Here is a 26912-nt window from a genome sequence, read left to right on the forward strand (position 1 = left end):
TCAGTTATAACCCGAACCTTTTATTTCGACAGCATGATAACACTTGGTCTCCGTACCCTCCGAGGCTGAAAACCGGAGAGCGAGTCGGGGGTGGTCCGATCTTTGCTGATGGGCTTTTTCCTGCACCGTAAACATCTGCAATACAAGAGCAAGTCGACGCTGTTTCCTCTCGCTGACATTTGGGAAACCACATTTGCATCCTCACCATCACCAGTTCTGTTGAAAAAAAACCCCTAATTTCACAAAACAACCACGATGAAGGCCAGCAACAGCAAGCTTAAGAGTTGATGGCATCCTCGGTGCGCTGAGTCAGTGCCGTTGGTGGACCCTGTTGGCACAAGAACACGAGATCAGAGCTGGCGGAGAACATTCGGCCCGTTGAGATCGCCAAGCCATTCAGCACCATCTCAACCCAACTCAGGCACCCGGGCCGCTCCCCCACATCCATAGATACCAAAAATCCATCCATCCCAGCCATAAATAGACGTAGGCATCTACAGTTCCCCGGGGAGAGAATTCCCAAGATTGAGTACACGAGTCGGGATATCATGTTGCAGCTTCATAACCCTTTGGTTAGGCCACAGTTAGAATAATGCACACAATTCTGGTCGCCATATTACAGGAGGCTTTGGAGAAGGTGTCGAAGAGGTTTACTGGCTGGATTAGAGGGAATGAGCTATAAGGAAAGGCTTGGAAAACTGGGATTGTTTTCTCTGGAGCAGTGGAGGCTGAGGGGAGACTTGATAGGAATCTATAAAATTTTTACAGGGTTGATGGTCAGAACCTTTCTTCCCAGAGATGAAATGCTTAATATAAGGGGTGGAGGTAGGTGGCATGCATCTAAAGTGAGGCAGTGGGGGGGATGTTTAAAGGAGATGTGAGGGGCAAGTTACTTATACAGAGAGCGGTAGGAGTCTGGAACCCGCTGCCAGGGGTGACAGTGCAGGCAGACACAATAGGGGTGTTTAATGGAGTTTTAGATGAGGACATGAATATGCAAAGAATGGAGGAACTTGGAACAACAGCAGGCAGATGGGATTTGTTTAATTCAGTGTCAAGTTCAGCACAAAATCATGGGCTGAAGAGGCCGCTCCTGTGCTGTAATATTCTATGGTCTATGTTCTATTCCTCACCATTCAGCTTTGTCCCCCGCCCCCCAACAGTCACAGAGTTATACAGCACGGAAACAGATTCTTCGGTCCAACCAGCCCATGCCAACTATGCTGTCAGGGTAGGAGCACTATAGAAATGTGGAGATTGTTTAAGGAATACATACTGCATGTGCTCGATATGTTTGTTCCTAGCAGACAGAGAAGATGCGGTTGAGTGAGAGTTCTCTTGGTTCTCAAGGTCCTTAGTGAATACTTTTCTTCGGTATTCATAACTGAGAGGAACCTAGCTATAGGGGAGGACAGTGTGAAACAGGCTGGTAGGTTAGAAGAAGTGGATGTTAGTAAGGAAGATGTATTAGGAATTTTGAGGAACTTGAAGATAGATAAGTCGCCTGGGCCTGACGGGATTTATCCAAGGATGCTATGGGAAGCGAGGGAAGAGATCACAGGGCCTTTGGCCATGATCTTTTTGTTCTCACTATCCACAGGTTTAGTGCCGGAAGATTGGAGAGAGGCAAACATCATTCTCTTGTTCAAAAAGTGGAAAAGAGATAACCCCGGAAATCACAGGCCAGTTAGTCTTATGTCAGTGGTGGGCGAATTATTGGAAAGGGCTCTGAGAGATAGGATTTATGACCACTTGGAAAGGCGCAGTTTGATTCATAGTAGTCAGCACGGATTTGTGAGGGGTAGATCATGCCTCACAAACCTCACTGAATTATTTGAAGAGGTGACCAAACACGTGGATGAGGGTAGAGCAGTGGATGTGGTATACATGGATTTAGGTAAGGCATTTGATAAGGTTCCCCATGGTAGGTTCATGCAGAAGGTAAGGAAGCATGTGATAGGGGGAAAATGTGGCAGATTGGATTCAGAATTTGCTGACTCTTAGGAGACAAGGGGTGGTATTCATCATGGTGCTCAGATATGAGTGGTGTACCGCAAGGATCTGTTCTGGGCCCTCTTTTGTTTGTGCTTTTTGTAAATGATTTGGATGAAGGAGTGGAAGGGCAGATTAGTAAGTTCGCAGATGATACGAAGATGGGTCAAGTTGTGGATAGTGCGGAGGGCTATTCTAGGTTACAAAGGGACATTGAAAAGATGCAGAGCTGGGCTGAGAAGTGGCAGATGGAGTTTAACCCTGAAAAGTGTGAGGTAATTCATTTTGGAAGGACAAATTTGAAAGCAGAACACAGGATTAATGGAAAGATTCTTGGCAGTGTGGAGGAGCAGAGGGATCTCGGGGTTCAGTCCACAGTTCCCTGAAAGCTGCCACCCAGGTGGATAGAGTTGTTAAGAAGGCGTGTGGTGTGTTAGCATTCAATAATAGAGGGACTGAGTTCAAGAGCCGTGAAGATACACTCCAGCTATACAAAACCCTAGATCGGCCACATCTGGAGTATTGTGTCCAGTTTTGGTCACCTCATTACAGCAAAGATGTGGAAGCCTTGGAAAAGGTACACAGGAGATTTACCAGGAAGTTACCCGGAATGGAGGGAAGGTCTTACAAGGAAAGGTTGAGAGAGCGAAGGCTTTTCTCTTTAGAATGACAAAGGATGAGAGTTGACTTGATAGAAGTGTACAAAATGATCAGAGGTGTAGACAGAATGGACTCCAGAGACCTTTCCTCGGTGGAGGTAGTTATTACAAGGGGGCATAGTTTTAAATTAGATATAGGGGAGACGTCAGATGTAAGTTCTTTACTCGGAGAGTGGTAGGGGCATGGAATGCATTGCCAGGGAGTCGGCCTCATTAGGGGCATTTAAGCGGCTATTAGATAGGCATATGGATGATAGTATAAGTAGGGGTGGAGGGTAGATAGACCTTAGGTTTAGGGTAAAAGTTTGACACATCATCGTGGACTCAAAGGGCCTGTACTGTGCTGCACCGTTCTATGTTCTGTGTTCCCAAACTAAACTAGTCCCACCTGCTTGCTCTTGGCCCATATCCCTCCAAACCTTTCCTATTCATACGCTTACCCAAATGTCTTTTAAACATTGTAACTGTACCCACACCCACCAGTCTCTCTGGAATTCATTTCAGCATACGAATCACGGTCTATCTAAAGCTATTGCCTTTTGTGTCTTTTTAATTCTTTCTCCTCTTGCCTTAAAAATACACACCTTAGTCTTAAAATCAACAGCCATAGGGAAAAGACACCTGCCGTTGAGCTTACCTGTACCCCTCATTATTTTTTAAACCTCTATAAGGTCACCCCTCTTAACCTCCACTGAAAAAAGATACCAGCTATCCAGCCTCTCCTTACAACCCGATCCCTCCTTTCCGAGCAACATCCTGGTAAATCTCTCCTGAACCCTCTCCAGCTTAATATCCTTCCTGTAAAAGGGCGACCAGAACTGGGCACAGTACTGCAGAAGAGGCCTCACCAATATCCTGTACAACCTCAACATGACGTTCAACTCCTATACTCAAAAGTGTGAGCAATGAAGGCAAGAGCACTCAATGTCTTTTTAACCGCCCTGTCTACCTGTGACGCAAACCTGAACTCCTATGTCACTCTGTTCTACAACACTACCCAAGGCCCTACTTCTAATTTTAGTAGTCCTACTCTTGTTTGTTTTACCAAAGTACAATACATCACAATTATCCAAAATCAACTCCAGCTGCAACCCCTCAGCCCATAGCTCCAATTTATCAAGATCTCTTTGTGATCTTGGATAAGCTTCTTTCACTGCCCAGAAATTTTGGTGTCATCCACAAACGTACCAACTATGCCTTCAACATTCCCATCTCAATCATTTATGTGAATGACAAGCAAAAGAGGGCCCAGCACCAATCCCTGTGGAACACTGCTGGTCACAGGCCTCCAGTCCCGAAAACAGTACTCCTCCACCACCGTCTATCTCCTAACTTCAAGCCGATTTTGTATCCAATTAGCCAGCTCAACTTGAATCCCCTGTGATCTAACTTTACTGAGTAACCTACTATGCAGAATCTTGTCAAAGGCTTTACCAAAGTCCAAACACACAATGTTCACATTTTTGTCTCCATCAATCTTTTTTACTACTTCCTCAAAAATTTCAATCATAAGATGTTCATTTAAGTGGGATTAGTTCTGTCCTGTTTTTCTTGAAGAGGCATGCTGTAAAACCTGGTGAAGAGATATCTGCTCCATGGAAAGCACAGTAAGTAGTTTGGGGTCTTTATAAAGACTAAAGAAGCATGAGTTGGTGGAGTCAGGCTCATACAGTGCCAGGGTTTTAGCTTTTGCTTTCTGCTGTTAATGTTGGAAGTTGAAGCTGCTACATACAGCTCTCTCTCTCTGCTGCTGAAAAGAGCTTGAGTTCTCTCTCTCTGCTGCTAGATTCTTTCTGGTGGTGCTCCTTCTCTTGGCCTGTCGGAGACAGCAAGTGAGGGAAATCTGTTTTGCTGCATATGCCTTTGACAAGCGTGTGTTTATGGAATTTTGCTATATTAGAACAGTTGATGAATTGGAGTTAAATAATACATTATCTTGTTAAGTATTTCAATAGAGGTAGAGTTGTTTCATTTTTTTTTCTGTTTGTATTTTAACAGTGGTGTAAGAATAAAGTGTGTTTTACTTAAAGCCTAGTAGTTTGACCAATCAAATTGCCTTACACTTGCCTTTAAATATGATAAAAGGTAGGGTCTGGGCTATCTCTTTGATAATGTTTTGAGGGAATTTGGTCTGGTCTACAACAAATAATAGCTAAAATACAAACTATATCAACACCCCCCAGAACGGTTTGTCCTCCACAATGGCATATCAGGCCAACACTTTCAATGGGGACTGGTTAATATTGCAATGCCATCTGCTCATTCTCCCTGGCAATCTATCGATCTCTGCCCCCACCCCTCAAAAGCATGCTCCCACTCATTGCCACCCCATCCCCAAAATCCCCCATTATTTTAACTTTTTCATTCATTCCCAGGCTGCGAACATATGGAACAGGATTAGGCCATTCAGCCCCTTAAGCCTGTTCCACCACTCACTGGGTCTGTGTCCTATTTCCCTATCCCAGCTTTTGGCCCATGTGCCTTCATACATTTGGCCTAACAAAACTTTATCTATCTCAGATTTAAAAGTAACAACTTATCCAAAGAGATCTAAACTGAAGACAGTTCCAAACTCTACCACCCAATGTGTGTGGAATCAGATGTTTTCTTTTCCAACAATCAGCAATGGTCATTATTAGATTCTCAGCTCCAAATTTTATTGCCCATCCCTAATTTCCCCTTATAAAGGAGGGAGTGAGCTGTCTTCTTGAACTGAAGCAGTCCCATGTGCTATAGGGACACCCACAGAGGGCCAAACAGCAAGGGATGCTGGGTATTTTGGCCAAGTAAACTTTGATGTCACAAAACCCAGATGCCAGACACAGTGTCATTGGGGACGGAGTTCAAGGATTTAAACCCAGTCACACTGAAGGAGTGGCCAATATATTTCCAAGTATTAGGACCCTTATTGTTTGTTATATACATAAATGATATAAATGAAAATGTTGGGGGAATGTTAAGTGAATCTAGAGTTGACATCAAGATTGGAAGAGTGTTTAATAGTGAAGAAGATAACTCCCTACAGATTCCCTTTCTGCAGTTTCCATAGTGTAGTGGTTATCACATTTGCCTCACCCACAAAAAGTCCACAGTTAGATCCTGGGTGGAAACGTTATTGGGGTGGCATAGTGGCTCAGTGGTTCACATTAATTCCTCACAGCACCAGCGACCCGGGTTTGATCCCAGCCTTGGGCGACTGTCTGTGTGGAGTTTGCATGTTCTCCCTGTACCTGCACGGGTCTCCCTCTGGGGTTCTATATTCTAAGATGGTTATAAGTTACAGGAAGATATGGATGGGTTGGTGAGATGGGCAGACCAGTGTCAGATGGTACTTAACCCGAATAAGTGTGAGGTGATGCACTTTGGAAGAAGAAACAAGATGAGGGAGTATTTAATGAATGTTTGGACACTGGGTAGGAACAGAGGGATCTTGGGGTAATTATTCACAGATCCCTGAATTCAGAAGAGAACATTAAGAATGGATTTTGGGATACTTGCCTTCATCTGTCATGGCATTGTTCATAAGTTGTGCAGAGCATTGGTCAGGCCACAGCTGGGGTACTGTGTGCAGTTCTGGTCACCTCACTGCAGGAAGGATGTGATAGCACTAGGCGGGGTTACAGAGGAGGTTCACCAGGATATTACTCAGAATGGAGACATTGATCTATAAGGAGAGACTGGTTAGGCTTGGATTGTTTTCTTTAGAGCAGAGAAAACTGAGGGAAAACATGATTGAGGTATATACGATTTCGAGAGGTATGGACAGAGTAAACAGAGAGCAGCTGTTCCCCTTGATTGAGGGGCCAATCACAAGCAGACATAGTTTTAGGATGAAGGACAGGAGATTCACAGGGGATTTGGTGAAAAGCTTTTTCACTCCTCGGGTGGTGGGAATCTGGAATGCACTGCCTGGAAAGGGAATGGAGGCTGGAAACATTGCAACCTTTAAAAAAAATTTGGATGAGCACTTCAAATATTATAACATTCAAGGATATGGGACAAGTGCAGGAAATTGGGATTAACACATTTTAAGTGGTAGTTATTGTTGGTAAAGGTTGGATGGGCTGAAAGGCCTTTTCTGTGCTGTACGAATCAATAATAGGTCAGGATGGGGAGTGGCTCAGAGAGGAACTCACTGGGGCTGGTGTGGACAGGGCCTGGGAAATGAATATTCAAGGCTATACGTGCTATCGAAAGGACAGACTGACGGGCAGAGGGGGTGGTGTGGCCCTGTTGGTGAGGAATGATATTCAGTCCCTTGCGAGGGGGGACATAGAATCAGGAGATGTAGAGTCAGTATGGATAGAGCTGAGGAATTCTAAGGGTAGAAAGACCCTAATGGGAGTTATCTACAGGCCCCCAAACAGTATTCAGGATGTAGGGTGCAAGTTGAATCAGGATTTGAAATTGGCCTGTCACAAAGGTATCACTACAGTTGTTACAGGAGATTTCAACATGCGGGTAGACTGGGAGAATCAGGATGGTACTGGACCCCAAGAAAGGGAGTTTGTGGAGTGCCTCCGAGATAGATTCTTAGAACAGCTTATACTGGGGCCTACCAGGGAGGAGGCAATTCTGGATCTGGTGTTGTGCAATGAACCGGATTTGATCAGGGACCTCAAAGTAAAGGAGCCATTAGGATAAGTTTTGTGCCCATAATATGATAAGTTTTATTCTGCAGTTTGAGAGGGAGAAGGGAGAATCGGAAGTGTCAGTATTGCAGTTGAACAAAGGGGACTATGGAGCTATGAGGGAGGAGCTGGCCAAAGTTCAGCAGTACAATACCCTAGCAGGGATGGCATTGGAACAGCAATGGTAGATATTTCTGGATATAATGCAGAAGGTGCAGGATCAGTTCATTCCAAAGAGGAAGAAAGATCCTAAGGGGAGGCAGGGGCGACCGTGGCTGACGAGGGAAGTTAAGGACTGTATAAAGATAAAAGAGAAGTATAACATAGCAAAGATGAGTGGGAAGCCAGAGGACTGGGGAGTTTTTAAAGAGCAACAGTGGATAACTAAAAAGGCAATACACAGGGAAAAAAATGAGCTATGAAGGAAAACTGGCCAAAAATATAAAGGAGGATAGTAAAAGCTTTTTTAGGTATGTGAAAAGAAAAAAAAAATGGTTAAGGCTAAAATTGGGCCCTTGAAATCAGAAACGGGTGAATTTATTATGGGGAACAAGGAAATGGCAGAAGAGTTGAATAGGTACTTTGGATCTGTCTTCACGAGGGAAGACACAAGCCATCTCCCAGATGCAATAGTGGCTGAAGGACCGAGGGTAATGGACGAACTGAAGGGTATTTATATTAGGCAGGAAATGGTGTTGGATAGACTGTTAGGTCTGAAGGCCGATAAGTCCCCGGGACCTGATGGTCTGCATCCCAGGGTACTTAAGGAGGTGGCTCTAGAAATCATGGATGCATTGGTAATCATTTTCCAAGGTTCTATAGATTCAGGATCAGTTTGGCTCTAGAAATCATGGATGCATTGGTAATCATTTTCCAAGGTTCTATAGATTCAGGATCAGTTCCTGCAGATTGGAGGGTGGCAAATGTTGTCCCACTTTTCAAGAAAGGAGGGAGAGAGAAAACAGGAAATTATAGACCGGTTAGCCTGACATCAGTGGTGGGAAAGATGCTGGAGTCAATTATAAAAGATGAAATTACGACTCATTTGGATAGCAGTAACAGATTAGGTCAGAGTCAGCATGGATTTACGAAGGGGAAATCATGCTTGACTAATCTTCTGGAATTGTTTGAGGATGTATCTATGAAGATGGATAGGGGAGAACCAGTGGATGCAGTGTACCTGGACTTTCAGAAAGCCTTTGATAAAGCCCTGCATAGGAGATTGGTGAGCAAAATTGGAGTACATGGTATTGGGGGCAAAATACTGAGTTGGATTGAAAATTGGCTGGCTGACAGGAAGCAAAGAGCAGTGATAAACGGGTCCCTTTCGGAATGGCAGGCAGTGACCAGTGGGGTACCTCAAGGTTCGGTGCTGGGACCACAGCAGTTTACAATATATATTAATGATATAGACGAAGGCATTAAAAGTAATATTAGCAAATTTGCTGATGACACAAAGCTGGGTGGCAGTGTAAAATGTGAGGAGGATGTTATGAGAATACAGGGTGACTTGGACAGGCTAGGTGAGTGGACGGATGTATGGCAGATGCAGTTTAATGTGGATAAATGTGTGGTTATACACTTTGGTGGCAAGAACAGGAAGGCAGATTACTATCTCAATGGAGTCAAGTTAGGTAAGGGGGAAGGACAACGAGATCTAGGTGTTCTTGTACATCAGTCAATGAAAGCAAGCATGCAGGTACAGCAGGCAGTGAAGAAAGCTAATAGCATGCTGGCCTTCATAACAAGAGGAATTGAGTATAGGAGCAAAGAGGTCCTTCTGCAGCTGTACAGCGCCCTGGTGAGACCGCACCTGCAGTATTGTGTGCAGTTTTGGTCTCCAAATTTGAGGAAGGACATTCTTGCTATTGAGGGAGTGCAGCGTAGGTTCACGAGGTCAATTCGCGGAATGGTGGGACTATCATATGTTGAAAGATTGGAGCGACTCGGCTTGTATACACTTGAGTTTAGAAGGATGAGAGGGGATCTGATTGAGGCATACAAGATTATTAAGGGATTGGACACTCTGGAGGCAGGAAGCATGTTTCCGCTGATGGGTGAGTCCAGAGCCAGAGGACACAGTTTAAAAATAAGGGGTAGGCCATTTAGAACAGAGTTGAGGAAAAACTTCTTCACCCAGAGAGTGGTGGATATACGGAATGCTCTGCCCCAGAAGGCAGTGGAGGCCAACTCTCTGGATACTTTCAAGAAAGAGATGGATAGAGCTCGTAAAGATAGTGGAATCAAGGGTTATGGGGATAAGGCAGGAACAGGATACTGATTGTGGATGATCAGCCATGATCATAATGAATGGTAGTGCTGGCTTGAAGGGCCGAATGGCCTACTCCAGCACCTATTGTCTATTGTTCCCATGTAACTGCTGCACTTGCCCTTCTAGATAGAAGTGGTCATGGATGTGGAAGGTGCTGCCTGAGGATCTTTGGCGAATTTCTGCAGTGCTTCTTGTGGATGGTACACAGCGCTGCTACTGAGCGTCGGTGGGAGAGGGAGTGGATGCGGCGCCAGTCAAGCGGGGGCTGCTTTGCCCTGGATCGTGTCAAGCTTCTTGAGTGTTGTTGGAGTTTCACTCATCCAGGCAAGTGGGGAGTGTTCCCCCACACTCCTGGCTTGTGCCTTGCTAATGGTGCTCAGGCTTTGGCTGGAGTTAGGAGCTGAGCTACTCACCGCAGTGTTCTGACCTGTGCTTTTAGCTGTTGTGTTAAATGCGTCGCCAAGTTTTTGGTCAATGGTAACCCCCACGTTGTTGATATTGGGGGTTTTCAGTGATGGTAACATCATTGAACATCAACAGTTGACGGTTAGATTCTCTCTTGTTGGAAATGGTCATCGCCCGGCATTTGTATGGCACAAATGTAACTTGCCACTTGTCAGCCCATGCCGGGATACTGTCTAGAATTTGTTGCACTTGGACATCGTCTGCTTCAGTATCTGGCTGGAGGAGGTTACAGAGATGGGGAGGGTCAGGTCTGAATGAATTGCACCCCATTTCAGTTGAGGTGGAATGAAGAGCCATCAAAGCTACTGGGTGGAGGAGGGTTATTAGGATGAGTTCAGGGGAGCTGAGGGGATTGGGGGATGTATAAGATTACAACATTGTTAAGATATAGTACAGAAAATAAAATGCTAATTACTAAGGGAGGAGGCTGAATTCTGAGGAAGAGGTGCAATGGAAATATATGAAAGAACATTCAATCAATGAGAGGTCACGACTTGGAAGTGAAACGTGCGAGGATGATGGTGGATGACAATGGAGGTGATCAAATGACGGATTTCAAGAGGAAATTATGAAGGGACCGGGAGAAGGGAACTGGGTTGCTCGGCAGAAGGGGGATCCAGCATGAGAGCTGATGGGCCAAGTGGCCTCTGTCGGTGAATGACGCCGCAGCAGAGGGACCAGGGCGAATCGCGTGGGCACTCGGATCCCACTTACCCATGACTTTGACCCTGGAGCGGGCGCACATCTCCATGTCAGCGCCAACGTTCTCCAGGCAGCACTCGACGGCGCCCCCTGGCGGCGCGAAGGAGAAGCCCGGCACACGGAAGGTGGCATTTCCACCAGTTTCTTCCAGGATGAGGGCGTGGTTCTCAGACTGGGCAACCGCGGTGGTCCCCGCTTTCCATAGCTCGAAGTGGCACCGGTCGGTGGAGTTACTGGACATGCACGTCACGCCCAGGCCCTCAGTGCCGACGCAGCGCAGGTTTAAGCCCCACTGGAAATTTAGCTCTTCCCCTTGTTTCGCCCTGAACTCGAAATGCACTGGCGAGAAAACATCAGTGTCTGCAAATACCAGAGAACACGTGTCACTGACGGGAGAGACTCGACACATCCGCACGCGGAAGAAGACCGGAATAGATGGGAGGTCCATCAGGCTTCCTCCACTATTTCCACACCGACCAATCCTGGGCTCGCACATCCCCTCATTCATTCAAATCAATCTAATGATGGAGCCTCTGGGAGAGAGATTCCCAAAGACATTCCTCTCAATGTGCCCCTAAGCTCCTGGCATAGGGTCACATAGCACAGGAACTGTCTCTTCGACCCAACCTGTCCATGCCGACCAGGTTTCCCAAGCTAATCTAGTTCCATTTGCAAGCATTTGGCCCATACGTGTACCCATCCAGATGCCTTTTAAATGCTGCAATTGTACCAGCCTCTACCACGCCCTCTGCCAACTCGTTCCGTACACGCACCACCCTCTGCATGAAAAAGTTATCCCTCAGGTCACTTTTAAATTTTCCCTCTCTGAGCTTAAACTCACTGCTTTTTGTCATCTATATAAATGATTTGGATGTGAATATAGAAGAAATGTTTAGTAAGCTTGCACGTGACATCAAGATTGGAGATGTAGTGGACAATGAAGAAGGTTCCTTCAGAACACAACAGGATCTTGATCAAATTGGCCGATGGATTGGGCAGATGGAGTTTAATTTAGAGAAATGTGAAGTGTTGTATTTTGGAAAGGCAGATCAGGGCAGGGCTTATATATTAAATGGTGGGGCCCAGGGAAGTGTTGCTGAATAAAGAGACTTTGGAGTGCAGGTTCATAATTCCTTGGAAATGGAGGCACAGGTTCAGTGTTAGCACTGCAGCCTCACAGCGCCAGGGACCCGGGTTCAATTCCCGCCTCGGGCGATTGTCTGTGTGGAGTTTGCACATTCTCCCTGTGTCTGCGTAGGTTTCCTCCGGGTGCTCCGGTTTCCTCCCACAGTCCAAAGATGTGCAGGCTGGGTGGATTGGCCATGCTAAATTGCCCGTAGTGTTCAGGGGTGTGTGGGTTACAGGGAGATGGGTCTGGGTGGGATGTTTCAAGGAGCGGTGTGGACTTGTTGGGCTGAAGGGCCTGTTTCCACACTGAAGGGAATCTAAAAAAAAAAGGTAGACAGGGTACTGAAGAAAGCAATTGTTACGCCTGCCTTGATTGGTCAGTGCATTGAGTATCGGAGTTGCGGCTCTACAGGACATTGGCGAGGCACTTTCATAATACTGCATTCAATTCCAGACTCCCTGGTAGAGAAAGGATGTTGTGAAACTTGAAAGAGTACAGAATGTTGCTGGCGTTGGTGGGGTTTCAGCTATACGGAGAGGCTGGGGCTATTTTCTCTGGGCTGTCAGAGGCAGACGGGTGATCTTATAGATGTTTATAAAATCATGCGGGGCCAGGATAGGGTGAGCCAAGGTTTTTCTTCCCACAGTAGGGGAGTCAAAAGCGAGAGGGTGTAGGTTTAAGGTGAGAGGGGAAAGATTTAAAAGGGACCCAGGGCGTAATATTTTCACACAGAGGGTGGCATATGTATGGAATAAGTTCCCAGAGGAAGTGGTGGACCCTTGACCTGGGAAAAGACCTTTGTCATTCACCCTATCTATGCCCCTCATGACTTTATGAACCTCGATAAGGTCACCCCGCAGCCTCCTACACTCCAGAGACAAAAGTCCCAGCCTATTCCACCTCTCCTTAAAACTCAAATCTTCCAGACCCAGTAATGTCTTTGCAAACCTTTTCCTGCATCCTTTCCAGTTTAATAACATCCTCCCCATAGTGGGGGTAACCAGAATTGTAAGCAGTACTCCAAACGTGGCCATACCAACGTCCTGTACAGCCACACCTTGACCCCCCATCTCCTGTACTCAATGCATTGAGAAGCGAAGGCAAGTGCACCGAATACCTTATTCACTGCCCTCATATATAATGGGAACTGCAGATGCTGGAGAATCCAAGATAACAAAGTGTGGAGCTGGATGAACACAGCAGGCCCAGCAGCATCTTAGGAGCACAAAAGCTGACGTTTCGGGCCTAGACCCTTCATCAGAGAGCATCTGATGAAGGGTCTAGGCCCGAATCGTCAGCTTTTGTGCTCCGAAGATGCTGCTTGGCCTGTTGTGTTCATCCAGCTTCACGCTTTATTATCTCTCTTCTTCACTGCCCTATCTACTTTTGCAAGGAACTATGTAGCTGTACCCCCAGGTCTCTCTGTTTGACAATACTCCCCAGGGTCCTATCATTAACTGTGTAAGTCCTGCCCTGGTTTGTCTCACCAAAATGTAACATCTCGCATTTATCTAAGAAACACCGGCCACTCCTCGGCCCACTGGCCCAGTTGTTCAAGATCCTATTGTGCTCTTAGACAACCTTCTTCACGTTCCATTATGCCACCAACTTTGGTGTCATGCGCAAACTTACTAACCATATCTCCTATAATTTTATTTAAAATAGCTTACATGAATGACAGACAACAGTGGACTCAGAACTGATCCTTACAGCATCCTGCTAGCCACAGTCCCCCAAGCCGAAAAACAGCCTTCGACAGCAACACTCTGTCTCCTACCATCAAGCCAATTTTGTATCCAAATGGCAATCCCTGGATTCCATATGATATAGCCGTTCTGACCAGTCTACCATGCAGGACCTTGTCAAAGGTCTTCCTAAAGTTCACATGGACAATGTCCACCACTCTGCCTTCATCAATTTTCTTCATCGCTTCTTCAAAAAACTCAGTCAGGTTTGTGAGACACTAAGCCATGCTGACTATCTCTATTCAGTCCTTGCCTTTCCAAATACCTGTAGATCCTGTCTCTCAGAATGTCCTCCAATGACTTAATAAAAACTGAAAGAACTGCGGATGTTGTAAATCAGGAACAAAACCAATGTTGCTGGAAAAGCTCAGCAGGTCTGGCAGAATCTGTGAAGGGAAAACAGAGTTAACATTTCGGGTCCAGTGACCCTTGGGTAAACGTCAGTTGATATGCAGAAAATCGAGAGGTGGGTGGGGTAGGGAGTAAATGATATGATAGAGCCCAAAGAGAGAGAAAGACAGTTGGACAGAATAAGGAGTTGCTAACGATCAGGCTGGGGGGGAGGGGGGTGGTGGGGTGGGGGGGGGGGGGGTCAGTAGTTGTTTATGGGGACTGTTAGTGACTAACAACGGAGGGTGTGTAATGGCAGGCTGTGGTAACAAGGCCTGGTGTGTGGGGTGGTGAGCTGGGACATGGGGGAGCTTAGGCCCTAAAATTATTGAACTCAATATTGAGTCCGGAGGGCTGTAGGGTCCCCAAGCGGAAAATGAGGTGTTGTTCCTCCAGCCTGTGTTGTGCTTCACTGGAACACTGCAGCAAGCCAGAGACAGAGATGTTGGCCAGGGAGCAGGGTGGTGTGTTAAAGTGGCAGGCAACAGGTAGTTCAGGGTCGTTTTTGCGAGCAGAATGTAGATGTTCTGCAAAGCAGTCGCCAAGTCTACGCTTTGTTTCCCCAATGTAAAGGAGACCACATTGTGAGCAGCGAATGCAGGAGGCTAGATTCTGGGAAGTGCAGATGAAGTGTTGCTTCACCTGGAAGGTATGTTTGGGCCCTTGGATAGTGGGGAGGGAGGTAAATGGGCAGGTGTTACATATTCACTGGTTACAGGGGAAGGCGCAGCAGGGCTGTGGGGAGGTGTTGGGGGTGAAGGAAGTGTGGACCAGGGTGTCCCAGAGGGAACAGTCTCTGAGGAAGGTGGACAAGGGAGGGGAGCGGAATATGTGTCTGGCGGTGGCATCTTGCTGGAGGTGGCGGAAATGGTGTCTGCTGATCTGGATGTGGATGCTGGTGGGATGGTAGGAGAGGATACGGAGAGATGGAGATGGGGAATCCTTGGTTGAGGAAGAAGGTGGGCTTTTTGTTTTCCTGAAGAAAAGTCTCGACCTGAAACATCAGCCTTCCTGCTCCTCTAATGCTGCTTGGCCTGCTGTGTTCACCCAGCTCTGCTCTTTGTCTGTGTAACTGTCTTTCTCTTTCTTTGGGCTCTATCCTATCATTTACTCCTTACCCCATCCACCTCTCTATTTTCTGCATATAAATTGACATTTACCCAGCCACCATCAGTTCTGAGGAAGGGTCACTGGGCCTGAAACGTAATCTCTGTTTTTCCCTTCACAGATGCTGCCAGGCCTGCTCAGCTTTTCCAGCAACATTGTTTTTGTTCTTTCAATGACTTACCCACTAGTGACGTCAGCCCATCAGTCTATAGTTCCCTGGCTTTTCCTGGCAGCCTTTCTTAAACGATTGCACAACAGTAGCCATCCTCCAGTCTTCTGGCACGTCAGCTGTGGCTATCAATGATACAATGCAACTCTTCCTTCGCTTCCCACAATGTCCTGGTATACCTGTGATCAGGCCTCAGGGGTTTATCTGCCCTTATGCATTTTGAGACCTCCGGCACCTCCTCTTCTGTAAGGTGGACCCTTTTCATGACTTCACTATGGATTTCCCCAAGTTTCCGAGCTTTCATGCCTTTCTCCACCGTAAATATTGACGCAAAACATTTGCTTAGGATCTCACCCATCTCGTGTGGTTCCACACATCAATGGCTTCATTGATCTTTAAGGGGCTTCATTGTAAGGATTCTATGATGGCAGAAGGAGAGATTGAGTTGGTTGAGACAGTATTCCCAGGAGTTTAGAAGAATTGAGGGGGGAGCCTCACAGAAACCTATAAAATTCTAACAGGTCAGATGCAGGAAAGGTGCTCCTGATGGTGGTAGACCTCAGGGCTAGAGGTTAAGTTTAAGGGTGAGGGGGCAAATAATTTAGGACTGAGATGAAGAGAAATGTCTTCACTGAGAGAACAGTGAACCTGTGGAATACTCTGCCACAGAAAGCAGCTGAGGCCAAAATATATATAACACGGTATGGATCTGGATGAACACAGCAAGCCAGGCAGCATCAGAGAAGCAGGAAAACTGATGTTTCGGGTCAGGAGTCTCATTGAGACAAATCGGATTCTTAAGGGTTAATGCTGAGAGGATGTTTCCCCTCATGAGAGAGTCTAGGACCAGAAGGGGCAGATTCAGGATAAGACTGAGACGAGGAGGAATTTCAGCTCTCAAAGGGTCGGGACTGTGAGGAGTTACACTGAGGAACTGGATACTCAGAGGGCCAGTGCTGAGGGAGTGCTGAACTGTTGGAGGGTCAGTTCTGAAGGAGCGGACACTGTCGGAAGGTCAGCGCTGAGGGAGCACTGCATTGTCAGAGGGCCATTTATGAAGAAGCATCCTCACCCAAAGCGTCAGCTTTCCTGCTCCTCTGATGCTGCCTGGTCAGCTGTGTTCCTCCAGCTCCACAGTGCGTTATCTCTGACTCCAGTATCGGCAGTAGCCACAATCATATCGAATGGTGGAGCAGGCTGGAGGGGCCGAACGGCCTGCTCCTGTTCCTACTTTCTATGTTTCTAATCAACACTAAATCCCTCATCTTTAAGTCTCCTTACCTTGTTTGACGCCCAATGAAACAGTGGAGCAAATCAGACTCTTCTGGTGGTTCAAGCGGACATAACAGAAGTAGGTGCCGTTGTCATTCAGCATGACGTGCTTGAGGGTAAGGGCTGCCTCGTTCGTCCTGCGCCAGTCGGGGTGTAACATGGTCCTGTTCTTGTACCAGGCGTTCTGGCCATCACCAATGGAGTCTTCTGTCTCCACATGAAACACCAACTCGGCGTCAGTCGAGCGTTTCTGCCAGATGACACTGGCAGACTCAGACACACCAGAAAAGTGGCACGGGAGGGTCACAGAGTCACCACATGTAGCCGTTACTTCCACTGCCTCATTTCTGCACATGGTCTGTCCTACAGGACAAACAGACTTCAGTTGTGACATTCCAACATCCCCTCAGGCAGCTTGAGAGGCAATCTCATTGAAGCATACCAGATTATTAAAGCCTAAAGCTGAGTAGATGTTTCCCCTCATGGGAAAGTCTGCGACCAGCCTCAGGATAAGACTGAGATGAAGAGGAATTTCATCTCTCAAAGGATCAGGAGTGTGAGGAATTACACTGAGGAGGAACTGCACACTTGGAGGGCCAGTGCTGAGGGAATGTCACACTGTCAGATGATCAGCTGTAAGGGAGCGCCGCACTGTCGGAGGGTCAGTGCTGAGGGAGTGCCGCACTGTCGGAGGGTCAGTGCTGAGGGAGTGCCGCACTGTCGGAGGGTCAGTGCTGAGGGAGTGCCGCACTGTCGGAGGGTCAGTGCTGAGGGAGTGCCGCACTGTCGGAGGGTCAGTGCTGAGGGAGTGCCGCACTGTCGGAGGGTCAGTGCTGAGGGAGTGCCGCACTGTTGGAGGGTCAGTGCAGAGGGAGCGCCGCACTGTCGGAGGGTCAGTGCCGAGGGAGCGCCGCACTGTGATAGGGTCAGTGCCGAGGGAGCGCCGCACTGTCGGAGTGTCAGTGCTGAGGGAGTGCGCAATGTCAAAGGGTCAGTGTTGAGGGAACACCGCACTGTCAGGGGGTCAGCACTGAGGGAGCGCCGCACTGTCAGGGGGTCAGCACTGAGGGAACACCGCACTGTCAGGGGGTCAGTGTTGAGGGAACACCGCACTGTCAGGGGGTCAGCACTGAGGGAGCGCCGCACTGTCAGGGGGTCAGCACTGAGGGAGTGCCGCACTGTCGGAGGGTCAGTGCTGAGGGAGTGCCGCACTGCTGGAGGGTCAGTGCAGAGGGGGCGCCGCACTGTCGGAGGGTCAGTGCCGAGGGAGCGCCGCACTGTGATAGGGTCAGTGCCGAGGGAGCGCCGCACTGTGATAGGGTCAGTGCCGAGGGAGCGCCGCACTGTCGGAGTGTCAGTGCTGAGGGAGTGCGCAATGTCAAAGGGTCAGTGTTGAGGGAACACCGCACTGTCAGGGGGTCAGCACTGAGGGAGCGCCGCACTGTCAGGGGGTCAGCACTGAGGGAACACCGCACTGTCAGGGGGTCAGCGCTGAGGGAACACCGCACTGTCAGGGGGTCAGCACTGAGGGAACGCCGCACTGTCAGGGGGTCAGCGCTGAGGGAACACTGCACTGCCCAAGGGTCAGCACTGAGGGAACACTGCACTGTCAGAGGGTCAGTGCTGAGGGAACGCCGCACTGTCAGGGGGTCAGCACTGAGGGAACACCGCACTGTCAGGGGGTCAGCACTGAGGGAGCGCCGCACTGTCAGGGGGTCAGCACTGAGGGAGTGCCGCACTGTCGGAGGGTCAGTGCTGAGGGAGTGCCGCACTGCTGGAGGGTCAGTGCAGAGGGGGCGCCGCACTGTCGGAGGGTCAGTGCCGAGGGAGCGCCGCACTGTGATAGGGTCAGTGCCGAGGGAGCGCCGCACTGTGATAGGGTCAGTGCCGAGGGAGCGCCGCACTGTCGGAGTGTCAGTGCTGAGGGAGTGCGCAATGTCAAAGGGTCAGTGTTGAGGGAACACCGCACTGTCAGGGGGTCAGCACTGAGGGAGCGCCGCACTGTCAGGGGGTCAGCACTGAGGGAACACCGCACTGTCAGGGGGTCAGCGCTGAGGGAACACCGCACTGTCAGGGGGTCAGCACTGAGGGAACGCCGCACTGTCAGGGGGTCAGCGCTGAGGGAACACTGCACTGCCCAAGGGTCAGCACTGAGGGAACACTGCACTGTCAGAGGGTCAGTGCTGAGGGAACGCCGCACTGTCAGGGGGTCAGCACTGAGGGAACACCGCACTGTCAGGGGGTCAGCACTGAGGGAGCGCCGCACTGTCAGGGGGTCAGCGCTGAGGGAACACCGCACTGTCAGGGGGTCAGCGCTGAGGGAACACTGCACTGTCAGGGGGTCAGCACTGAGGGAACGCCGCACTGTCAGGGGGTCAGCACTGAGGGAACACCGCACTGTCAGGGGGTCAGCGCTGAGGGAACACTGCACTGTCAGGGGGTCAGCACTGAGGGAACGCCGCACTGTCAGGGGGTCAGCGCTGAGGAACATCGCACCGTCAGAGGGTCAGCGTTGAGGGAACATTGCACTGTCAGGGGGTCAGTGTTGAGGGAACGCCGCACTGTCAGAGGGTCAGCGCTGAGGGAACACTGCACTGCCCAAGGGTCAGTACTGAGGGAACGCCGCACTGTCAGAGGGTCAGTGCTGAGGGAACGCCGCACTGTCAGGGGGTCAGCGCTGAGGGAACGCCGCACTGTCAGAGGGTCAGCGCTGAGGGAACACTGCACTGCCCAAGGGTCAGTACTGAGGGAACACTGCACTGTCCAAGGGTCAGTACTGAGGGAACTCCGCACTGTCAGAGGATCAGCGCTGAGGGAACACCGCACTGTCAGGGGGTCAGCGGTGAGGGAACACTGCACTGTCAGGGGGTCAGCACTGAGGGAACGCCGCACTGCCCGAGGGTCAGCGCTGAGGAACATCGCACCGTCAGAGGGTCAGCATTGAGGGAACATTGCACTGTCAGGGGGTCAGTGTTGAGGGAACGCCGCACTGTCAGAGGGTCAGCGCTGAGGGAACGCTGCACTGTCAGAGGGTCAGCGCTGAGGGAACACTGCACTGCCCAAGGGTCAGTACTGAGGGAACGCCGCACTGTCAGAGGGTCAGTGCTGAGGGAACGCCGCACTGTCAGGGGGTCAGCGCTGAGGGAACGCCGCACTGTCAGAGGGTCAGCGCTGAGGGAACACTGCACTGCCCAAGGGTCAGTACTGAGGGAACACTGCACTGCCCAAGGGTCAGTACTGAGGGAACTCCGCACTGTCAGAGGGTCAGTGCTGAGGGAACGCCGCACTGTCAGAGGGTCAGTGCTGAGGGAACGCCGCACTGTCAGGGGGTCAGCGCTGAGGGAACGCCGCACTGTCAGAGGGTCAGCGCTGAGGGAACGCCGCACTGTCAGAGGGTCAGCGCTGAGGGAACACTGCACTGCCCAAGGGTCAGCACTGAGGGAACACTGCACTGTCAGAGGGTCAGTGCTGAGGGAACGCCGCACTGTCAGAGGGTCAGCGCTGAGGAACATCGCACCGTCAGAGGGTCAGTGCTGAGGGAACGCTGCACTGTCAGGGGGTCAGCGCTGAGGAACATCGCACCGTCAGAGGGTCAGCGCTGAGGGAACGCCGCACTGTCAGAGGGTCAGCGCTGAGGAACATCGCACCGTCAGAGGGTCAGCGTTGAGGGAACGCTGCACTGTCAGGGGGTCAGCGCTGAGGGAACGCCGCACTGTCAGAGGGTCAGCGCTGAGGGAACACTGCACTGCCCAAGGGTCAGCACTGAGGGAACGCTGCACTATCAGAGGGTCAGTGCTGAGGGAACGCCGCACTGTCAGAGGGTCAGCGCTGAGGGAACATTGTACTGTCAGAGGGTCAGCGCTGAGGGAACACTGCACTGTCAGGGGGTCAGCGCTGAGGGAATGCCGCACTGTCAGAGGGTCAACACTGAGGGAATGCTGCACCATCAGAGAGTCAGCGCTGAAGGAATGCCGCACTGTCGGAGGGTCAGTGCTGAGGGTGTGCGCAATGTCAGAAAAGTCACATTGTGAATTAGATGCTGAATGCAGGCTTGATGCTTAGGCAGTTGCAGGAAATGACTTCTGAGACAGGATGGAGCAGTTGGGAGCATACTCAGAGATAGTAGGAACTGCAGATGCTGGAGAATCTGAGGTAACAAGGTGTAGAGCTGGATGAATACAGCAGGCCAAGCAACATCAGAGCAGGAAGACTGACGTTTCGGGCCTAGACCCTCCTGAAACGTCAGCCTTCCTGCTCCTCGGATGCTGCTTGGCCTGCTGTGTTCATCCAGCTCTACACCTTGTTATCTGGGATCATACTCACTTGACGATGAAAGAATGAGGGCGCGCGTCTCACAGTAAACACAGAAAGGATATTCCCAATGATTTGGGGGGGAGGCGGTTCAGAACCAGGCATTGGCTGACCAAAGGGGACAGGGTTAGCACTGAGATGCAGAGAGTGGCGATCTTGTGGAATTCTCTGCCACTGAAAGCAGCCTGACAAAAATGTTGTGTTTTCTATAAAGCATTAAATACAGCTCTTAGGGCTGGAAGGACCAAAGCGTATGGGTTATAGTGAAAATAGGTGATTGAGTTTGATGATCACATCGACAGGCAGAGCAGGCTCGAGCTGGCCAGGAGCATTTGATGGTGGACAGTGTTGAGAGAGCTTTACTCTCTCACTAACCCCATGCTGTCCCTGGCTTGGGAGTGTTTGATCGGGGTCACTGTAGAGGTGCCTCAGCACTTGCACTAAAGGGGCTGTTTCTCCCTCCATCCCCCTCTCTGTCCTTGTGTCTCTCCCTCATTCTCTCCCCCCTCCTCCCTCTCTCCCCTCCTCTCACTCTCTCTCCTTCCTCCGTCTCTCCCCTTCTCCTTCTCAATCACTCTCGTGCGCCCCCCCCCACCTCTGTGTCACTTTGTCTCCCTCTATCTCTCTTCCACTCTATCTCTCTCTTCTCCCTGCCTCTCTGTCGAGCCCTTCTCCCTCTCTGCCTGTTTCTTGCCCCCTCCCCTCTCACTCACCGTCTCTCCTTCTCTGTCTCTCTCTCTCCCTCTCACTCGCTCACGCTCGCTATCTGTCTCTCCTTCTCACTCTCCCTCTCTCACTCTCTCTCTGATTATGTCTTTCTTACCTATTTCAAACATATTTGTCATCCAGAACAGCTTTAACAGAATGTGAAGGCGGGAACCAGCGTTGTAGTCCATGTGTATATCTCCAGGCCTGAAAATAAGACATTTTTGACAGGTTGTGCTCCGAAACATTGGAAATTGGATCAAGCATAGGCTGCTCCTACTGTCAGGACATGGATCGCCCCATGACCCTTTATCTGCCACTCTCTCCGCCCCCGCGCCCATCACACTCAGTTCCTTTGTCTGCCGATAAAAACACTTCCCATGTCTCAGGAATGGGCGCACAGCAAGATCCTACACACACCGACACGAACGCAAGCAGGTGTTTCTTCTGCGTGGGGATGTTGATCACAGATCGCATCTTGGAACGTGCCAACTTTTACGGGCCATGCTGTCTCAGGACCTACATGCAGGTCTGACCAGGCCGAGAGGGGCGAGAATTGCCCGCAAGGGGGGCATGCACGATGGGTAAACAACGGGGAAAATCTGAAGGATATCAAGACCCAACCCCTCTCGGATCTGGTTCATGGGGCAAGAAAATGGTTGGAAAGATGTTGCTTGCAATTGAAGGCAGTCAGATCAGCTACGATCACATTGACTGTTGGAGCAGAGGTGATTGGCTGAAGGGCCCAGTTCTCCTTCTGCATCTTATGGTAGTGTCCCAGGATTCCCTTAATTGGGAATGATCCAGGGTTTGAGGAAGTCCAGGTCTTATTTTCCATTCATTCACAGATGTGAGCATCAGTGGCTGGGCCCAGCATTTATTACCCATCCCTAATTGCCCTGAGGGCAGTTAAGAGTTAAACCCATTGCTGTGGGTCTAGAGTCATGTGTGGGCCAGACTGGGTAAGGTTGGCAGATTTCCTTCCCTAAACATCATTAGTGAACCAAATAGAATGTTCCCAAACACAGAAGGATTGGTTAGTAAGTTTGCAGCTGACTCTAATGGGTGGCACAGTGGCTTAGTGGTTAGCACAGCCGCCTCACAGCGCCAGGGACCTGGGTTCAATTCTGCCCTCAGGTGGCTGTCTGTGTGGAGTTTGCACATCCTCCCCGTGTCTGCATAGGTTTCCTCCCACAGTCCAAAGATGTGCAGGAGAGGTGGGTTGGTCATGCTTAATTGCCCATAGTGTTCAGGGGCGTGTGGGTTATAGGGGTTGGGGTACTGTGTGGGTCTGTATAGACTTGTTGGGCCGAAGGACCTGTTTCCACACTGTAGGGATTTTATCATACCAATAGTGGAGGTGCAGTAGACTTTGATTGGGCGGCCAAGGAGTGGCACATGATGTTGAATTTAAGTAAATGTGAGATGCTGCGCACTGCTGAGGCAAACCAGGGCAAGATTTACACACTTAACAGTATGGTCCTGGGGAGTGTTGCCAAACAAAGAGACCTTGGAGTGCAGGTTCATGTTTCCTTAAAAGTGGAGTCACAGCAGACAGGGTGGTGATGAAGGAATTTGGTACACACGCCCTTATTGGTCAGTGCATTGAGTGTAGGAGTTGGGAGGTCATGCTGCGGCTGTACAGGACACTAGTGAGGCCACTTTTGGAATACTGCATTCAATTCTGGTCTCCCTGCTATCGCAAGGATGTCGTTAAACTTGAAACTGTGCAGAAAAGATCTACAAGGATGTTGCCGGGATGGAAGGTTTTGGCATGCAGAGAGAGGATGAATAGGCTGGATCTATTTTCCCTGGAGCGCCGGAGGCCGAGGGATTATGAAGGGCACAAATAGAGTGAATAACCAAGGTTTTTCCCCCTGGGTAGGGGAGTCCCAAAGTAGAGGGGCAAAGGTTTAAGGTGAGAGGGGAAAGATTTAAAAGGGACCTATGGGGGAACTTTTTCACACAGAGGGTGGTGCGTGTATGGAGAGAGCTACCAGAAGGGGTGGTGGAGGCTGGTACAGTTCCAACATTTAAAAGGCACCTGGACAGGAAGGGATTAGAGGGATACAGACCAAATAGGGCTAAATAAATTTAGGATATCTGGTCAGCATGGACGAGGTGGACTGACGGGTCTATTTCCATGCTGTACATCTCTATGACTCTAACAATTGTTAGTGGTTATCTTTGAACTCTTAATTCCAGAGATTTTTTTTTAATTGAATTCAAATTCTACCATCTGCTGTGGCAGGATTTGAACCCAGGACCGCAGAACACTAGCTGTATCTTTGGATTAATAAGTCTCGACAATACCACTCAGCCATCATTGCAGGGAACAGTTGAGGGCTCTGGATCAGTACTTGATGGAGTTTGGGAGAATAGGGAGCGGGTATCTGATTGAAACCTACAGGATACCAAGAGGCCTGGATAGAGTTGATGTGGAGAAGATGTGTCCATTAGTACATAGAGACGAGGACCCAAGGACCGCACTTGGAATACTGCGTCCAGTTCTGGGCGCCCTATTATAGGAAAGATGTGGATGCTTTGGAGAGGGTTCAGAGGAGGTTTACCAGGATGCTGCCTGGACTGGAGGGCTTATCTTATGAAGAGAGGTTGACTGAGCTCGGTCTCTTTTCATTGGAGAAAAGGAGGAGGAGAGGGGGCCTAATTGAGGTATACAAGATAATGAGAGGCATAGATAGAGTTGATAGCCAGAGACTATTTCCCAGGGCAGAAATGGCTAGCACGAGGGGTCATAGTTTTAAGCTGGTTGGTGGAAAGTATCGAGGGGATGTCAGAGGCAGGTTCTTTACGCAGAGAGTTGTAAGAGCATGGAATGCGTTGCCAGCAGCAGTTGTGGAAGCAAGGTCATTGGGGTCATTTAAGAGACTGCTGGACATGTATATGGTCACAGAAATTTGAGGATCAATGGTCGGCACAACATTGTGGGCTGAAGGGCCTGTTCTGTGCTGTACTGTTCTATGTTCTATGTTCTAAGGACAGCCTCAGAGTGAAGGGATGAACTGAGGTGAGGAGGAATTTCTTCAGCCAAAAGTGGGGGGGGGTCGTGTGGAGCTCATTGCCACAGACAGCTATAGTGGCCAAGTCATTGAGTGTCTTTAAGACGGAGAGATAGGTTCTTGATTAGTGCAGGGGTCAAGGGTTACAGGGAGAAGGGATCGAGAAACATATCAGCCATGACGGAATAGTAGAGCAGACCTGATGGGCTGAATGGCCTAATTCTGCTCCTATATCTTATGGTCTCCCACCCCAAAGTGGCACACTGGAGAAACTGGGACCTGTTGCTGGGGAGAAGACAAGTGACCAAGAATTTAGACCAACGGCCAACAGGCAGGGCACAGGCAGTATCTAGGAAGAGCAGACCCAGAGAAACCGTTCACACTGCAGGGAGGATTAAGAACCAGAGGCCACAATATTTATGAGGAAGGCAAAGCAGAAGTTACAAAAGGCTAAAACCTCACCGTGCATAGGGATAGGATATGAATGGCCTCAAAGTGTGGCCGGGCAGGATGCTTTCAGTCGGGGGGGTGGAGACTTGCTTGAGGACACAGCGCTCCAGGAAAAGGGCAAGGGTGAATTTAGAGTCAGCTAATCTGGACAGGACAGGTCAAAAGACCTCCATCAGTACAAAGAACATCAGACCCTTTGGCCCAGCAAGCCTGTGCTAAAACTTGACACCTTATTTGAATCATTGAGTCATACAAGAGAGGAAGCAGACCCTTCATTCCAATCAGTCCGTGCCAACCGTAATCCCAAACTAAACTAGTCCCACCTGCCTGCTCCTGGCTCCTATCCCTCCAAACCTTTCGTATTCATGTAATTGTCCAAATGTCTTTCAAATGTTGTAACTGTACCCACATCCATCACTTCCTCAGAAAGTTCATTCCACACCCGAACCACCCTCTGCGTAAAACATTTGCCCCCATGTCTTTTTTAAATGTCTGTCCTCTCATCATAAGAATGTACCCGCCCCAGACTTGAAATACCCCACTCTAGGGAAAAGGTTACCTTATCTATAGCTCTCATTATTTCATAAACCTCGATAAGGTCACCTCTCACCCTCCTACGCTCCAGTGCAAAGAGTGCCAGCCTATCCATTTTCTCATTATAACTCAAACGCTCCATTCCTGGCAACGTTCTGGTAAATGTCTTCTGAATCCGCTCCGGTTTAATCACTTCCTTCCCACAACATGGTGACCAGAACTGGACACAGTACTCCAAAAGAGGCCTCATGCGACCAAAATTTCAAAGGATTATGTCCCTGAACCCCTAGGTCCCTCTGTTCTACAGCACGGCCCAAGGCTTAATTTGTAAACTGAAAACTTTTTGCTTCATTACCACTTTGTTCATACATCTGTAAAAATACGTTTTTCATTCATTCATGGAATGAGGGCATTTGCTAGCTAGCCCAGCATTTATTGCCTATCCCTAATTGCCCCAGAGTACAGTTCACAATCGACCACATTGCTGTGGGATTGGAGTCACATGTAGGCTAGACCAGGTAAGGATGGCAGTTTCCTTCCCTGAAGGGCACTGTAGTGAACCAGATGGGGTATTTTTTTGAACAATGGATTCATGGTCATCATTAGTTTCAATTTTTTAATTACCAGTTTTGTTTCAATTGAATTCAAATTCCATCATCAACCCCCCGGGTTTCTCAAAACATTCGCTGTGATTAAACAGTCCGGCCAGAACTGGGCCGTCGCCTCCCCCAGCTGCCTCTGAAATGTTAAGTCTGTCTTCGCCGCCTCCTCTGGCAGTACGTGACCGAAGGTTATAAAAGCAGAGATCTCCGTTCTGCTCTGAACCCAAGCCTTTCCCATGCGGAGATTAAAACTGCATGAGGTGAGAACAAGGTGCTCTGCAAGGTAGTCTCTCGCCTCCGAGTTACAAACGATCCTTTCAAGGCACAAAGCTTGTGAGCCCCGAGATACAGCGGATTTCTGCGTTAATAATTACTGAAGAAGAGACAGAGAGTGTTTCCCCTCCGTATAACAGAACTGCTCTAGCAGCAGACATTAATCTTTGTCTCCATTATGTGTGTGTGTGTTCAGTCACTTGATTCACTCGGCCATCACCCCCTCCACCTCCCCACGATACGCTCATTATCCATCCACCGTTAACTGTTGCATCGCTGTTGTCGATCGAGGTTAATTTATCCTCTCAGACGCCCCAGCACAGATGCTTTTCCTCTTGCACAGTCTCTGATGATCGCCGTCCCAAAGCAGTTCGACAAAAGCAGAGACCACACTAAACAGCACTTACCACGAGGGCTGAGGCAGAGAGAAAAGGGCCGGAAATCTTGTACAGGATATGACTCAGAGCTAGCAGGTTGGAGAATC

The 26912-nt window shown here is 49.3% G+C and overlaps 1 protein-coding gene across 1 annotated transcript; it reads right to left on the reverse strand.

The window, feature by feature from the left end:
• On the reverse strand, positions 1–26912 carry LOC125448660 (uncharacterized). The gene is made up of 5 exons (XM_059642562.1): positions 26836–26912; positions 21668–21756; positions 16543–16896; positions 10734–11081; positions 1–328 (listed from the first exon to the last, which is right to left on the reverse strand). The coding sequence occupies exons 2-5, from the start codon at positions 21738–21740 to the stop codon at positions 240–242; spliced, it is 864 nt and encodes a 287-aa protein (XP_059498545.1). The 5' UTR covers positions 21741–21756; positions 26836–26912; the 3' UTR covers positions 1–239.

The sequence above is a fragment of the Stegostoma tigrinum genome, chromosome 45 (assembly GCF_030684315.1).
Source record: "Stegostoma tigrinum isolate sSteTig4 chromosome 45, sSteTig4.hap1, whole genome shotgun sequence".
In the NCBI taxonomy this organism is placed as follows: Eukaryota; Metazoa; Chordata; class Chondrichthyes; order Orectolobiformes; family Stegostomatidae; genus Stegostoma; species Stegostoma tigrinum.